Source organism: Astyanax mexicanus, chromosome 17 (assembly GCF_023375975.1).
Source record: "Astyanax mexicanus isolate ESR-SI-001 chromosome 17, AstMex3_surface, whole genome shotgun sequence".
Taxonomy (NCBI): Eukaryota; Metazoa; Chordata; class Actinopteri; order Characiformes; family Acestrorhamphidae; genus Astyanax; species Astyanax mexicanus.
The window spans coordinates 5,777,628-5,794,380 of record NC_064424.1 but is presented as its reverse complement, the minus strand read 5'-3'; the positions used below and the strand labels follow the sequence as shown (position 1 = coordinate 5,794,380).

General features: G+C 33.9%; 1 protein-coding gene across 2 annotated transcripts; it reads left to right on the top strand.

Annotated features, from left to right (window-relative positions):
• The first annotated feature begins 726 nt into the window (after positions 1-726).
• On the top strand, positions 727-15,799 carry xrra1 (X-ray radiation resistance associated 1). 2 transcript variants are annotated; one of them, XM_022675968.2, is made up of 17 exons: positions 728-1,033; positions 1,593-1,759; positions 2,482-2,553; positions 3,187-3,259; positions 3,437-3,534; positions 4,127-4,275; positions 4,390-4,494; positions 5,898-6,031; positions 6,144-6,196; positions 6,304-6,387; positions 6,487-6,580; positions 8,945-9,063; positions 10,677-10,958; positions 12,535-12,700; positions 12,793-12,908; positions 14,049-14,154; positions 15,524-15,799. In XM_022675968.2, the coding sequence occupies exons 1-17, from the start codon at positions 940-942 to the stop codon at positions 15,679-15,681; spliced, it is 2,070 nt and encodes a 689-aa protein (XP_022531689.2). In that variant the 5' UTR covers positions 728-939; the 3' UTR covers positions 15,682-15,799. The 2 variants fall into 2 exon arrangements, with proteins under 2 accessions (XP_022531690.2, XP_022531689.2); XM_022675969.2 differs by lacking the exon at positions 15,524-15,799 and having other exon boundaries at positions 727-1,033; positions 12,801-12,908; positions 14,049-14,137.
• The last annotated feature ends 954 nt before the right edge of the window (positions 15,800-16,753 follow it).

Genomic DNA, 16,753 nt, shown 5'->3' with positions numbered 1-16,753 from the left:
CCAGTTTCATCATAACATCAGTTTTTGATTGTATTTACGACTGCACTTTTTACAGTTCTTGACTAACTTTCATTTCTTTACGTATTTGAGTAGTTATTGCCATAATATAGATTAAAACATTACATTGTTATAAAATATATCTGTTTACTGTTTACAAACTCTACTTCTTTACTTCATAACTGATTCTCTCAAACACAATAAGAGGACAAGAAATTAACTATTTTTATCATATATTTTTTATCATATTTGGGATGATTTTAGTATTAATCTAAAAAGTAGAAACAGTTGCAAATAATGAAAAAAAAAACACAATGTAAGGTGTGTCCATACATTTGACACAGACACAACTGTTTAAAGCTTATAAACTCCACTAATAAACATTTTAAACGTGCTCTGGCTCATACCAGTTAGCATTCAGTAGCAGTAATGCTAGCTAATCTATTGTCTAAAAACAATTATCTGTAGAAAAAGTAAACTTTACAGGTAGGTTTTCTTTGCTGTTTTAGAAATATGCTTAATAATACTTTCTAAAATTAATGGAATATTGTGAAGAAATAGTTTATTACTATGTTTAATTTGAGTTTTTAGCCGATTAGCTCCATTCATCTCCATTCATTGAGGTCTCTCCTGCGCGCTCCCTCTAGCTGTTAGCAGTGGTTTAGATAGAAAGTGGGCGGTCCTCTACAAACAGGCTCTGCTACAACTTCCATTCATTTCGCCGCTGTTGCTAGGAGACCATTCAACACTGGCTACATTTTCATAGACAGGAAAGTATTTGATCTGTTTAAAACTGTTTTATATCGATCTTTGTTTATTAACAGTGTGGTCTAACAAATAGTGCATGATTTATTATTTTAATTTATTTTAGATGAGTTAGACATATAGGTTAACTAGATACCCACAAGTTAAATATATTTCTATACCTGCTGGTCTGAAGGAATGGCTGAAATGGGAGTCTATAAACTGGACACTGGACAAAATTTCCCCTCAAACTGTTTTCCTATAAGATCTTTTTTTCATCGGAGCAAAGAAGGTGATTATTGTACCAATTACACATTATTACTGCACTGTTATTCATATGTTCATATGTTCAAAAAATAAAGTTGCTAAGTTACCACGATAGCAAAGAACATTGAATATAAATGTTCATCTTTTGGTTGCATTATATCTGATGACAGAAAAACAACCTTAAAATTCCTTAAATAACTTTTATTTAATTTAATTAACTAATAGGCATTTATTATTTAAAGGTTTTGAATGGTTGGGCTGGGAAGTTCTACACTCACAATTAATACCTTTAGGTAAAAAGTGCTGAACACAAATATTAATATTAATAATTATAATTTAAATGTCGCTTTCTCTTTGTAGTTGTTAAAAAAAAAGATATCAATAGAGCGACATATTAAATCATATAATTATTCACTTATCACATTATATTTTTTATCCTCTTCAGTCACAGAGATGCTGTAAAGTATTGTAGAAAATTGTCTTAAAATATTGAGTACCGAAAAATCATGGGACAACGTGGGCAATGTATTGTGATAATATATCGTGTGATGCCCTATTAATCTTGTTAAATTTTATACCTGAAGGGGCGGGACACTGGCTAGTAGCTCACAGGAGACAGGAGGAGGAAAGGTACAGAAGAACCAGAGAGCAGAAAACAGCAGAACAGCTTTACTCAGGACCGTCTGCTGGGTCAGAACCACTCTCTGAAACAGTCAAGTGTGCAAGTGACCCACTGAATGCACAACTTCTGGTGAGAATCATATCTTTCTGTGATTTTTGGGAAATACTCCTTGTGTATGAAATGAAATAATTAAGTAATCAGTCAGTGTGTTGAATCTGGAATGAATAAACAGTGTAACAAAGGGTGTAAGAAAATAACAATATAATTTCGTATCGTATTGCGATATTTTGTTTTTCAGTACTATGTCGATATTTAAAAACACAGTATACTTTTAATATTATTGTTTTAGATGTCAAGATTAGTACCAGACAGTGATTATTTTTTTCTTCTATAATTTCTATAATTTTATTTCTATTTCCTCATTTTCTCCCCAATTTACACAGCCATTTACCCAACCCACTCATTAGGACTCCCCCTATCACTAGTGATGCCCCAACTCTGATGGAAAGCTGCATGAACAGGATTCGAACCAGCGATGTCCTGATCATAGTGGCAGCACTTAGCTCACTGGACCACTTCGAGTCCCAGACAGTGATTTATTTAATGTTATGTTTAAGCCCCGCCTACTCGATAGCAATGTTTTACTCTGCCGATAAATCCCCCTGTTCTGATAAAAAGATAAAATAAATATTTTATTTATTCAGATTCTATAAATACTATAGTATGCTTTTTTATACTAAAAATTGATAGAATTTAATCTGTATTCGATACGTATTGCATTGCCAAATGTTTTGCTAAATACACAGCTCTAGGTGTAACTCATTTCACCAGATATTCCACCTTTATTCCAGATGACCTTGCATTATGTGGACAAACCGTCTGAGCTGTGCTCCGTCAACATAAGTGAAAGGAACCTTCATCTGGTACGACTGCCGACACGTCACTGGCTCGTCTTGTTTTTAGTTTAATGCATGTTATATGTATTATATTATATACATATTATATTTCTGGTGTGGTGTCGATTGGGAATTGTAATCATACTTGTTTTTCTTAAGACTTTTAATAAAGTGTCTAATCATTTGTTTAACTAAAAATAAATAAAAGAAGGATTGGAATTATGTATGTGGATAAATGGAATTATGTTTATATTAGTTTGCAAATCACTTACACAGTAATTGTTTTAATTATTCTGTGATTAATCACAATTAATATCATATTTCCCTGTATTTTTAGGAGGAATACAGAAATAATTGTACAGTGTTGTGCCTGGCAAACAGACCACAGCCTTTATTACTTTACTGTAATATCTATTTGTAGTTTTACTGCTTTTAAAATGAGAATATTTACTGTGCTGTAAAGGTAAAAGTTTAACAGAGAGAGAGAGAGACAGGGGCAGTAAGTGTTAGTTATAGGATTTAATCCATGTCTCGTTAACTCTGTTAATTTGATCAAATTATTTATTTGTAAAAAATTAACACTCATATTTATATTAACTGTTGATGCTAACAGCACTGTTTTTGTGTGTTTCTCTGCTCTGGTTGGTTTGCTTGGAACAGGTTGAGCCAGAAGGTTTGGAGGAATTTGACAGTGTTGCCTTTATCAATGCTTCTGACAACAGATTGACCTTAGGTAATGGAAAACTTTATCCAAAATTATGGAATTTCTTAATATATATATATATATATATATATATATATATATATATATATATATATATATATATATATATATATATATATATATATTGTTTATAGTATAGTGTGTGTGATAATCAGAACTAATCTGATCTTTGCATGCTATTTGTAGAGGCTTTCAGTAGGTTTCCTGCACTGAGGGAGCTGGAGCTTTCTTTAAATGGCCTTTACACTTTGGAAGTTCATGTTGAAGACTTTCCTAGATTAGAGGTATGACTTAATTTTTTTTCATTAATAACTGAAATGTGTTTGTTCGAAGTAATGCTATTTATAGGTTTATGTTTTTTTATAGGTTTATGTTTTATGTTTATGTTTTTTCCCAATTTTCAAATAAAAATTTTGTCATTTAGAGCATTTATTTGCAGAAAATGAGAAATGGCTGAAATAACAAGAAAGATGCAGAGCTTTCAGACCTCAAATAATGCAAAGAAAACAAGTTCATATTCAGAAACTTTTTAATCACAGTTTTCATGCATCTTGGCATGTTCTCCTCCACCAGTCTTACACACTGCTTTTGGATAACTTTATGCCACCCCTGGTGAAAATATTCAAGCAGTTCAGTTTGGTGGTTTGATGGTTTGTGATCATCCATCTTCCTCTTGATTATATTCCAGAGGTTTTCAATTTGGTAAAATCAAAAGAGAACAGAACTAATATATACACTGACATGCCAAATGTCATGGGAATTTTTTTTTACAAATGTGTCACATGACTTTTGTCACAGAACTTAACTGTTTATAAAGACAGTTCTAGCCTGACACCACCGGCCACAATCTTTACCAAATCAAATGAATCTTTTTAGGTTTTGGATCTGTCCTATAATAATCTATCAGCTGATGGTATACTGGCTGTCGGTCTGCTCCCACGTCTGAAGATGCTTCATCTAACTGGAAATAATCTGCAGATGCTTCCACCGAACATGTCTGGCCCATATTATCCTCCTGATAAACGGTAAAGTTTGTTAATAACAGCATGCTATTTTTGTGTTTATTGTTTTTTATTGATAATATTGATTTATTATGAGGTTATAACTGCATTAATCAGTAATACACTGCTCTGTAACAGGGCTCCTCAGTGCAGATCACTGTTTCAGAGTCTGGAGGTGCTGATGCTGGATGATAATAAGCTTTCTTCACCCGGAGTTTTTATCAGCCTGGGAAATCTCAGAAGGTTAGTAATCACTGTTCTCTATATATTTGGTAGTAAAAATATCATTTATTGAAACAATAGTGCCATCTAGTGGTTTAATAAAGAAACACAATACACAACATAGAGGGGGGGATAATAGAAATATCACATTAAATAGATTTACAGAAATGTACTGAGTTACTTGTTTAGATCATTTATATATTGCATATGTTCTGTATCATTAATACTCTTTAAGTACTCAGTATTGTGAAGTACAGTACCTGTCATTGTTTTTATTTTTTCCTACATTGTAAATGAATACTGAAGTCATCCAGACTATGAAAGGACACATAATGCCGCTGTCCAGTGAAAAACAAGTATCTCCATTTTTGTTGATTTTTAGTTAAATACATAAATTGAACAGACAAGCTGTTTCTTACACTGTGCCTAAATGTCTTGATGAACGGACCAATAGAAATACTGCAAAATTACCTGAAATAAGCTCTTTTTACATTGACTTCAATTGAAAGTTTCTGAGGCTGAGAACTTATCCTGTACAACAGAATGAAATCTTGCTCTTCATTTCCTGGGGCGGTCCTGATGAGTGCCAGTTCCATCATAACAGTTTTTGGGAATGTTTCTGATTGACTGATTTGTTTCCTAAAGTATTTTTTCTTTCTTTTTCTTTATTTAGTTGAGTAGTTCTTGTCATAATCTGGATTAGAACATTCCTCAAATATTCACTATTCACTGTATACCTGTAACTCTACCTCTTCACTACTCTACAACTGATGCTCTCAAACACTTTATTAAGAGACAAGAAATTCAAGTAATTAACTCTTGATGAGTTCAGCACAGCTGTTAACTGAAAGAATGTATTCCATGTGACTCTACCTCATAAAACCGACTGAGAAAATCCAGCAGAGATGTTCATAACTGTCTAATCTAAGAAAGAGGTGCTACTATGAAGAATCTAAAATATACATATACATATTCTGGTTACTAAATAATTCCATATGTTTTTCTCTACTATTTTGGATGACTTGAGTGTTAATCTACAATGCAGAAAATATTAAAATAATGGATGAGATAATAATGTAACCTATATGAAAACTCCATAATTGATATAGGGACATATATGTCATATATAGAGGTGGGTAACCCAGGTCCAGAAAGTAAAAATGATCCCCCAGGCAGTAGGTACAAAACCCTGGGATGGATTTTTTCTTTCTGGACCTGGGTTACCCACCTCTATGTATTGCATTTTTGTGTGGGTGTTTGACTTGAAGATGTTTTAGAGATCTCGGAAACCATATTATTGGAGGTTTATTCAGTGTTCTGCCAATTGAGAATTAATAAATTAATTATGGTGTATTTGTGTTGTATTTGAATTGTTTTGCTTATGTTTTTGTATCATTATGTTTAATTTAGTTGTTTTATTTCAGTCTTCAGCACCTAAACCTAGAAGGAAATGACATTTCTGAGGTCCCTTACCTCGAGCAGAATCCACCGATACAACCGGCAGATGCTTCAGATCGGGAGACAGGGGAAGACGCTGAGGATGGCATTATACCACAGTGTATGTTTACTATAAAAAAAAGAAAAAGACCTAAAATGTATATATAGGTTTGAGAATCCTGTATTCCTGTAGATTCAGTTCTCAGTTCTGTGTGTTTTTCTGTTTGATTTAGGTTCCTCTGATCCACCAATGGACCAAGAAGAGTTTATAAATAAAGCAGCTGATGTAGGGTCACACATGCTGTTAATATTTTCCTTTCAAGTTAAAAAGAACATTTTTCACGTTCAGAAGAATTTATGTTCCTGTCTTGTCAATATTTCATCCTTTGCTAGGAGGACAAGGAGGCTAGGCCATATTCCAGAGATTTCGGTACACAGTTTCCACAGCTTCGACATCTGAATTTGGCTGGGAATAAGGTCTGTTTGTTATCTGGTGTCAGCAGGGAAGATTGCACTTTAGGAAAAAAGTACTTTGGTGAAGAAACAGTAAGAACTCTTAGTTTTACATTTCCCTAGATAGCTGAGGAAGAGGCCTTGCTGGCTGTGGCGTTGTTTCCTGAGCTCAGGGAGCTTGTTATTCACTCAAACCCACTGACTACCCAGAGGAGTGGTGAGCTCATCGTCTATTTGTGTCTTTAATATAAGTATTACTGATCCCAACACCCACTGTTGGGGTCAAATATTTATTAAACACCCAGATAGCAAAAGTATGAATCAACGCTCATTTTTCCATTTCTAATGCATTGAAACGACACTGATCTCTGACTCAGAATTTCATTATTTGTTCACATTGATTTTAGGTTGGTTGGCAGCTGTTTCGGTTTTTGAAATATATCATATAGCAGATGAACACAGTGATATTTGAGAAGTAAAATGAAGTTTATAGGATTTACAGGACGTGTGCTATAGTTATTTAAACTAAATGAAGCAGGTGCATAAATTTGGGCACCCTTTTTTGTCATTTTGTTGATTTAAATAACTTTAGCACTAATCATTGAAACACAAACTTTATTTGGGAAGACACTTGACCTACAAGTCAATCAATCCAAAAAAAAATCAAGAAAGAATTCAAAGATCATCAAAAACATTATGATGATGAAACTGGTACTCATCAGGAGCTACTAAATGATTCCTTACCCACTGCTTTTGGATAACTTTATGCCTGGTGCAAAAATTCAAGCAGTTCAGCTTGGTTTGAAGGCTTATATGATTTACAGAAAGTGTGCAATAATTATTTAAACTGAATTAGGCAGGCACATAAATTTGGGCACCCTTGTCATTTTGTTGATTTGAATACCTTTAGCACTTATTATTGAAACACAACATTTGTTTGGGAAGCTCACTGACACTTGACCTACATACACAGGTGAATACAATTATGAGAAAGGGTTAAAAAGCCAACTGCAAGTTTCTCTCCTCTTTTCTCATCTTCTCTAAGGAGTGGAAACATGGGAGCCTCAAAATAAAACTCTCAAATGACCTGAAAACAAAGATTGTACAACATCATGGTTTAGAGGAAGGATAGAAAAAGCTCAATAATCTCAGAGATTTCAGCTGATCAGTTTCATAGTGAGGAAATGGAAGAACTACAGACACAGTTCTAGTTAAGATCTGTAGTGGCAGAACAAGAAAAATCTCAGATAATCAGAGGAAAAGGATGGTGAGAACAGTCATCAACCTACAGACCAGTTCAAAAGACCTATAACATCATCTTACTGCAGATAACAGTGTCACTGTGCATCATTCAACTATTCAGTGGACTTTGCAGAAGGAGAGTCTGTGTGGAAGAGTATGAGAAATGCAGAAGAAGCCTTTTCTGTGCACACGCCACAAACAGAGTCGCTTGAGGTATGCTAAAGCTAAAGCACATTTAAACAAGCCAGATTTATTTTGAAATAAGGTGCTGTGGACTGATGAATCTAAAATTGAGTTTTTTTGAGGGCGATATGCATGAAGGGAAAAGAACACAGCATTTCAACACAAATATGCATGGATTCCAGTCAATACCTGCAGATTCTTGAGTACAATGTTTAGGAATTAGTGAGAAAGTTCAAGTTTAAGCTACTAAAAGCATACATCTACAAAATCTACTAAAGCATTCACGCAGAGGAACAAGTACACATTCTGGAATGATCATCTTAGTCCCCAAACCTAAATATTATTATAGTAACTCTGTGGTGTGATTTAAAGCAGCTGTTTATGCTCAGAAACCATCAAACCTGACTGAACTGGAGATGATTTATAAAGAAGAATGATCTAAAACACCTTCAACCAGAAGCTTCAACCAGACTCTCATTGGAAGCTATAGGAAGAGTTTAGAGGCTGTTATTTTTTCTGCAAAAGGTGGATCTAATACTAAATATTGATGTCATTTTTCTGTTGGGCTGCTCAAATTTATGCACCTGCCTAATTTAGTTTAAAGAATTATTGCACACTTTCTGTAAATCCTATAAACTTCATTTCACTTCTTAAATATCACTGTGTTCATCTGCTATATGATTTATGTAACCGAAATTACTGATCTGAACAACCAATGATTTATAAAGGCAAATCATGAAAATGATCAGGGGTGCCCAAACTTTCTTATACCACTCTATCTATCTATCTATCTATCTATCTATCTATCTATCTATCTATCTATCTATCTATCTATCTATCTATCTATCTATCTATCTATCTATCTATCTAAAACATTTAATTGAATGTTGATTCAATGTCAGAATTTCAACGCTAACTAAAGCCTAATAAGTAATAATACATAGTAAAGGTTGTGTAAAGGTTGTTTTTCCATCATCAACATTAATAGAAGTACATTAATTAAAGTAATGTTACCAAGAAAAAAAATGTTGATTCAGTGTTCTTTGCTATTACGGACACATCTTTAAATGTTAACATTATTATTTGCAGAATTTAAGAAAGAATCTCCTTTTTATCATTTGCATTTTTAAACTTCTCTTGTTTTTGTTTTATTTAGGTGATCCGCCAGTACTGACATATTTTCTTCAAGACAGGCTGGGTATTATGATAAGACGCAAGAAGAACACTGATGCTAAGAAAGCGCATATTATGCTCCCACTTAACTTCAAAAGAAAGGTGATACATTTCATGTTTTTTATTTATTTATCACTTCCTAATATTGTAGTAGGTCTCTTAAAGGAGGGACATAATGGGACATACAGGACATTTTCTGATGTCTCCTCTGACGTCCTATGGACTCTATAGCCCATGTAGTTTAAGGTACACCAGGTTCCCTAGAATGTGTTAGAGTTAGAGTACAGTATCAGTCAAAAGTTTGGACCCACCTTAAATTCAGTGTTTTTTATTACATTTATTATGTTACATTTTGTGTTACAAGTCAATCAATCAAAAAAAAAAATGAAGAATGCTGAAAGAATTTAAAGACCATCAAAAATATTATGATGATGATGAAACTGGCACTCATAAGGAGCTTCTACATGTTTCCTTACACACTGCTTTTGGATAACTTTATGCTGCTTTACTCCTGGTGCAAAAATTCAAGCAGTTCTGATCATCCATCTTCCTCTTGCCCTGGTGAAAAAATATATACTTAATTGTAATTAAAACATATTGAGAAATGTGCGTTTAAATATACTAACAGATATTAATATTCATTAAATGTTAAATGAATGAAAGTAAACTTTGAACATACGTTTTAAAAAGTACAATATAGTGCATTTATAAAAATAGACTACTATGAAGTACACATTTAGTTTAATGTAATTAAATATATTTCTAAAATACTTATTTTTAAATATAATTTTGTACATTTTAAGCAAAGTGTCTTAAAAACAACTGTCACAGAAGTTCACTTAAAGTACAATATATCATGTAAAGTTTTTAGAAAGTAAATTTAATTACTACATTTATAAAATGTTAAGTAAATTTGTAACTCACAAAAAAATTGTAGTCCAGTATATTAAAATATATTTTTAAACCCAATGAATTATATTAGAAGTGTGTTAATAAAAAAAAAATAGGAACAAGGAGCATATTTATACTCTAATGTAAATACTGTATATTTAACATCAATTCTTAGTACATTTCTAAAATACCTGGTGTATAATAATAGTGATACAGTTGTAATACTCATTTAATGTATTAGAATTTTACTGTAAGTATATTTAAAATACGGGATTACATAAATTAAGAATTATGTTTAAATGGTACAAAAGAAGTTGTTATATTTTAGCACTCTTTAAATATACTGATTAATAATAAAACAAGTGGCTACAAGAACACTTTAGTGCACTATAACATAATAATGCTTAGTATAATTTAATCTACCTTTTTTCACTAGGATTGTATATATTCCAGAGGTTTTCAATTTTTAAGTGGTCTATTTTTTTCCCCCAGAGCTGTAGGTGTCCCAATACTTTTGTTCATTATGTGTTTATCATACTTAATGCTGTTCTAAGCACACAGAGAAGACCTTTATCACCAAAATGAGAAACTATTGAACTACTGAAACTGTTAATTGGTATTTAATGTAATATAATAAGACAGGCTATATTAGTTTTTTCCTCCCAAAAAACAATAGTGAATATTCTTATTATTCCTTAAGGTTTAAACCAGTAAAAACTGCCAGCCAAGTACTCACTGCCTTCATTCTTTATGATGTGTTATTTGTCCTCATTGTTTGGTAAGATTATTGTTACAATATATATATTTTTCCTTTACAAATTCAGGTCAAATCTAAGATCCCGGAGGTACCAAAGCATCCCTTGATCACTTCAGCCCTGAGTGTTTCAGAAAATCCTCACACAGAGAGACGCAATAAAAACAGCAATCCTCTGCCATCAGAGAACAAGTCCACTGATGTACTGCTCCCCAGCTTCTCACAAACCAGCAGTGAGGAGTGGGAGGAACACGGGGCTGTGGCCAGCGGGTCGGAGATTTTGGAAGATACTGAAGATACTGAACTCCCCAGTGAAGCCCTGGAGGCTGAGCAACCATTCTTCGTAACAGAGGTGATTCTAGTGCATTTCTAATTTACAAAATGAGACTTAGGAGGCTAAAACAGCAGGACCTCTGAGTGAGAATGATTAGATTTGGGACAAAATATTGATATTGCAATATATTGTATAATTTTTGCTTGCAATACATTATCATTATGTGGCGTCAAATATCGATATTCATATTGACACATAGGTGCAAATGCAAAAGAGAAAATCCAGTGTGTATTTGTGCACTGTACAATGACATACTCAGGGGTTCATAGTACATATCAAATGACAAATAAACATCCCAAAATACAGTGTGGAGTAGAGCCGGGCGGTTAATTGATTTTATCGATTAATTCGAATTTACAGTTAAGGTCGATGTGTTTTTATGAAAATCGATTTTTTCTGAGTTTTAATTGTCACCACCGACGCTCCCCTGAGCTTAGCCCCGCCCCTCTCTCCCGCGAGACGTGACTGCCTATTTAAAAAGCAACAGAAGTTGTAAATTTGTTGGAGTTCATTTGTATCATTTCTAACATATTTAGAGTTTTTTTTACTCACTCACACAATGTTAATCCTTTACAGCTTCAAAAACATGTATTATGCAAATTAGGCGATGGCGTCATTTAGCAACTTTTAGCGACTTTTACGAGATTTTAGTAGGGGAAAAAAACTGTTTAAATCGAAAATCGTATTTTTTTTGGGCCATATTGCCCAGCTCTAGTGTGGAGTTATGAATATAAAATAATTTTGGAAGATTGATCCACGCCCTTTACTTCTTCCACTCAGCCCTATTTAAACCCTCACTTACTCTCTACAAGTCAATTATCCACGATTATTTTTTTGTCAGCCACTTTACTTGTACTTTCCACTGGTAAGGCTCCCAGTCCAATGCATGTTTTACTGTACTTTAATTTACTGTGAAGCGTTTTGGGCCCAAATTTGTACAAAACATTGTAAAAGTTTGACGTAGATATAGTAATCTAAAAATGACAAAGAATATTATAGGAAACATTCACACAGACTCAATGCCTCACACAGACTAAAGAGCTGCCACTATGATCAGGAGATTGCCGGTTTGAATCCTGTTAATCTAGTTTGCCATCGGCTACCGGAGCCCTGAGAGAGGACAATTGGTCTTGCTCTCTCTGGGTGGGTACAGTAGATGGTGCGCTTTCTCCCCACATCACTCCAAAGGGTAATGTGGATCAGCACAAGGCTGCGTCTGTGAGCTGATGTATCGAAACTGCTTCCGACACATGTGAAGCAGTCAGACTTCACATGTGTCAGAGGAGGCATGTGCTAGTCTTCATCCTCCTGGTGTTGGGGCATCACTAGTGATGGGGGAGTGTCTTAATGAGTGGGTTGGGTAATTGCTGTGTAAATTGAGGTAAATGGGATAAAAAGTAGAAAAAAACAAATATATAAACAATGTATCTTTCTCGAATAATCGCTGTGGCCCTATTACATATATGACAATAAATCCATAATTCCAGGTATTTGCTTATTTAGCAGTATTTTATCCTCTTCAGGAGCCAAAGCATTGTGATATCATTGTTATATTTCATTTTATTCATAGTTTTATTTTATCCTGTTTGTCCAGATTGACCTGCTTGAACATGAATATCAAGAAAGAACCCCGGAGACAGTGGAAACTGCTGAAATTCTGAGAAAAGACACAAAAAATTGTGCAGAGAAACTTACAGGCTATGAAATTTTCCAAGATGATGATTTGCATCATTTTGATTTTGACATACCTGATCCAGTTGGTAAGTATTGGCCTGATCAGGCTGTTTAAGCTTTGATTTTAGTATAATACACAATATAAATGACGGCTCTGAGGGTCTATTCTTATAATCAGGGATTCAGCACACAGTGAGAGCACTGGAGCACACACTCAGAAACCTCCTCGTCTACAGAGATCCTAAAGCAAACCTGGATCAACTTCAGAGACCATATAAAGAACAACAGAAGCGGGTGAGAAAGAAATCAAATACCAGCTCTCGCAAGAGTTCGTTTTATTGACTTCTCCAACCATTTATTTCCTGGACAGTCCATCTGTTTTAATAATGAGGTGGTGGGAATTTTTTAGAACATTTTAGAAATAAAATACAACAAAAAAGAGAGAAAAAATATCAGTGACTGTGGAAAGGCTTGTTGAGGCCACAGTTCTATTGAGATTATCATTTTACCTGGTCTCTAATGCTCTAAATTCAATCAATTAAGAATTCCTCACTGGAAACACCTTATAATATATTATATGGGGCCTAACACCCCCAATTATCTTAAGCCTTGTACCTGCAATTGAGCTTGTGAATATACAGCTTTGGGAAAAAAAAAGATAAGTTTCTTTGATTTTATCAAATTAAAAACCTCTGGAATATAATCAAGAGGAAGATGGATGATCACAAACCATCAAACCAAACTGAACTGCTTGAATTTTTGCATCAGGAGTAAAGCAGCATAAAGTTATCCAAAAGCAGTGTGTAAGACTGGTGGAGGAGAACATGATGCCAAGATGCATGAAAAACGTGATTAAAAACCAGGGTTATTCCACCAAACATTGATTTCTTATGAACTTGTTTTCTTTGCATTATTTGAGGTCTGAAAGCTCTGCATCTTTTTTGTTATTTCAGCCATTTCTCATTTTCTGTAAATGAATGCTCTAAATGACAATATTTTTATGTGGAATTTGGGAGAAATGTTGTTTGTAGTTTATAGAATAAAACCACAATGTTCATTTTACTCAAACATAAACCTATAAATAGCAAAATCAGAGAAACTGATAAGCATTTCTATTTCTTGGCAGCGGAAAACACAGGTGCGCCACTGACTGAATACAACCTAGATAGATGTCAACAGTCAGACGATCATTACTATCTTGGCACATACATCCCCGCTTGTTACGCACACATGGACACTTAGCAGTGCACAAACACATAGCGCGTGCCGGTTGCTAGCTATGCAATTTTTTACATCAACAATAAAACAGAATACAAAATAAAATAACCTTATTCTACATCCACACAAAATGTGGATTATTTTCTAGCCTCCAGTTACAGTTAAATTGCATTGCTAATCTTTTGTTTATTTTGTTCTGATGAATTCTTTTTCCAGATAAGAAATTTGCCCTCTGTAAAACCAAGCAAGCCCAAAGAAGAGAAGGTTAAAGAAATCCTCACTAAAATGAAGGAGATGAGAACAATAAGTGAAGTTCCTCTGGGTAAACTTCATTACTTCTCTATTCATTATCCTGCAGACCATACTGCACAATATATACTGCCCAGCACATACTGCACATTGCAAACTGTACAATACATACTGCACATCACATACTGTACAATACATACTGCACATTACATACTGTACAATACATACTGTACATTACATACTGTACAATACATACTGTACATTACATACTGTACAATACATACTGTACAATACATACTGTACATTACATACTGTACAATACATACTGTACAATACATACTGCACATTACATACTGTACAATACATACTGTAGAATACGTACTACACATCACATACTGTACAATACACATTATGAACTAACCAATACACATCATATGGGGCATTCCACCAAATGGTTCCTGTTTGCATGTTGTAACTCTTCCAAAATAAACTTATTTTTGTTATCTTTTTTTCAGTCTAATAACACATATATTTATCTATTTAAAACATGTACTGGTCAAACTCAGGCAGCTTTACTTAAATTTACTTAAAAAAGGTTTTTAAACTGTAGATGGTTACAAAACTCAGGTGACATTTAAAAAATGTTAAAAGTCCACTAATTCATTTCATTTTTTCTTCAATGCTGTGTCTTTATTTTAAAGAATGGCTGACTGCATGTTCAAATAATTGATATTTATGACAAGAAAATCACTCCTGTTACTGGCACTCATTCCTGTTACTATTTATGTTTTGAGTAACAGGACTGAAAGTAACAGGAAGCATTTTTTTGCGCATTGTAGTGATTTTCCCAAAATAGTTCAAATAAGATCAAATATACAGAAAAACTAATAAAGGAACTTAATTTTGGTTTTTCCATGTTTTTTTAGAAGAAGCAGCTGATGTCACTTCCTGTTGTATATGTGACTTATTGTAAAATGTTCCAGATGTTTCAGATGGGGTAATGTGTTATGGTAACAGGACAGAGTAAAACCCAGGGACACAACTAAAATGTGTAATTTTTGTATCACCTACACATTGTATAAGCTTGTATACGGGACAAGGCATTTTAAGGGGTTAAGTAATGACTGTTCTATCATTTAGACACTGCTTCAGATCATCGTAGGCTCAGTCAGTGAAAGATACTGCTGTGTCTTTATTAGTTCCTCTGATTTGTACTTGTTTCTGCTTTACTGCTGAGTCAGTCAGTTGGGATCTCCTGAGAGGAATAGGTTGTTTCCTGGAACTCCTCTGGCCCTGCAGCTGCTCCTGTTATCTCATCACTTACCAGAACAGTAGTTACTGTGTGATGGGCCGAGCTGGATGCATGAGCACAGTAGTCTGAGGCCTGCTGTCGCTGCTTCTTCAATAAAACACTATTAATCTTTTTTTATTTCTCTGTTCAGGTGAAGTCATGAGAAGAAAAGACGTACACAGGAAGGAATATGAAGAGGCTCTGACCTTACTGAAAGATGTGAAGGAAAAGTACAAGACAGTCCACCTCAACGCAGTTAAACACGCAGCACAAATAGAGAGAGATGTCAGACATGAAAATGGAACTTAAACAAAAAGAGATTTCTTAATTATAGTTGGTCGATATCAGAGATTTACACTGTTTTGTTAGCATAGAGAACGGGCCAGTTATATATATATATATATATATATATATATATATACATATATATATATATATATACATATATATATATATATGTATATATATATATATAACTATGTGCTTAATCTCTATCCAGGAAACTGACCATATACAGCTCTGGAAAAAGTAAAATTTGGTTAAAATTAACATTTCTCCCAAATTCCAAATATATTCCAAAAATATTGTCATTTAAAGCATTTATTTGCAAAAAAAATGAGAAATGGCTGAAATAAGAAAAAAAAGTTTTCAGACCTCAAATAATGCGAAGAAAACAAGTTCATATTCATAAAGTTTTAAGAGTTCAGAAATCAATATTTGGTGGAATAAACCTGTTTTTTAATCACAGTTTTCATGTACTTGACATCATGTTTTCCTCCACCAGTCTTACACACTGCTTTTGGATAACGTTATGCCTTTACTCCTGGTGCAAAAGTTCAAGCAGTGCAACAATTCAGTTTGGTTTGATGGCTTGTGATCATCCATCTTCCTCTTGATTATATTCCAGAGGTTTTCCATTCGGGAAAATCAAAGAAACTCATAATTTTTAAATGGTCTCTTATTGTTTTCTAGAGCTGTATGTTTTATAATAGCAGAGTCTATTTCTGTTACTGTTTTTATGAAGTAAAACACTAATCATATTCTTCTCTGCACTGAAATCCCTTATTGTGGCTTTAAGGCTCATCTGGTTGTATTTTATTCCACCTGTATCAAGTTACTGTGTGGTTTATCTACTAAACAGCCTGTGAAACATCAACAGAGCTCTTTAATCTCTGTGTTAATCGCTGGAGTATGTTTGAATGAACTCAAATGGGTATGACACCTGCACTGCATGGAAATAAACATCATGTCTTACACTGTGTTGTCGGAAATATAGTAAGATTTGCTTGTGTAAGTGTGCCAGCTTCTGTCTTTTATGTTTGCAGGAATTGTTGGCTGTTGTTTCACAGTGTTTAAAAAGAGCAGATAAACCAATTTGAGG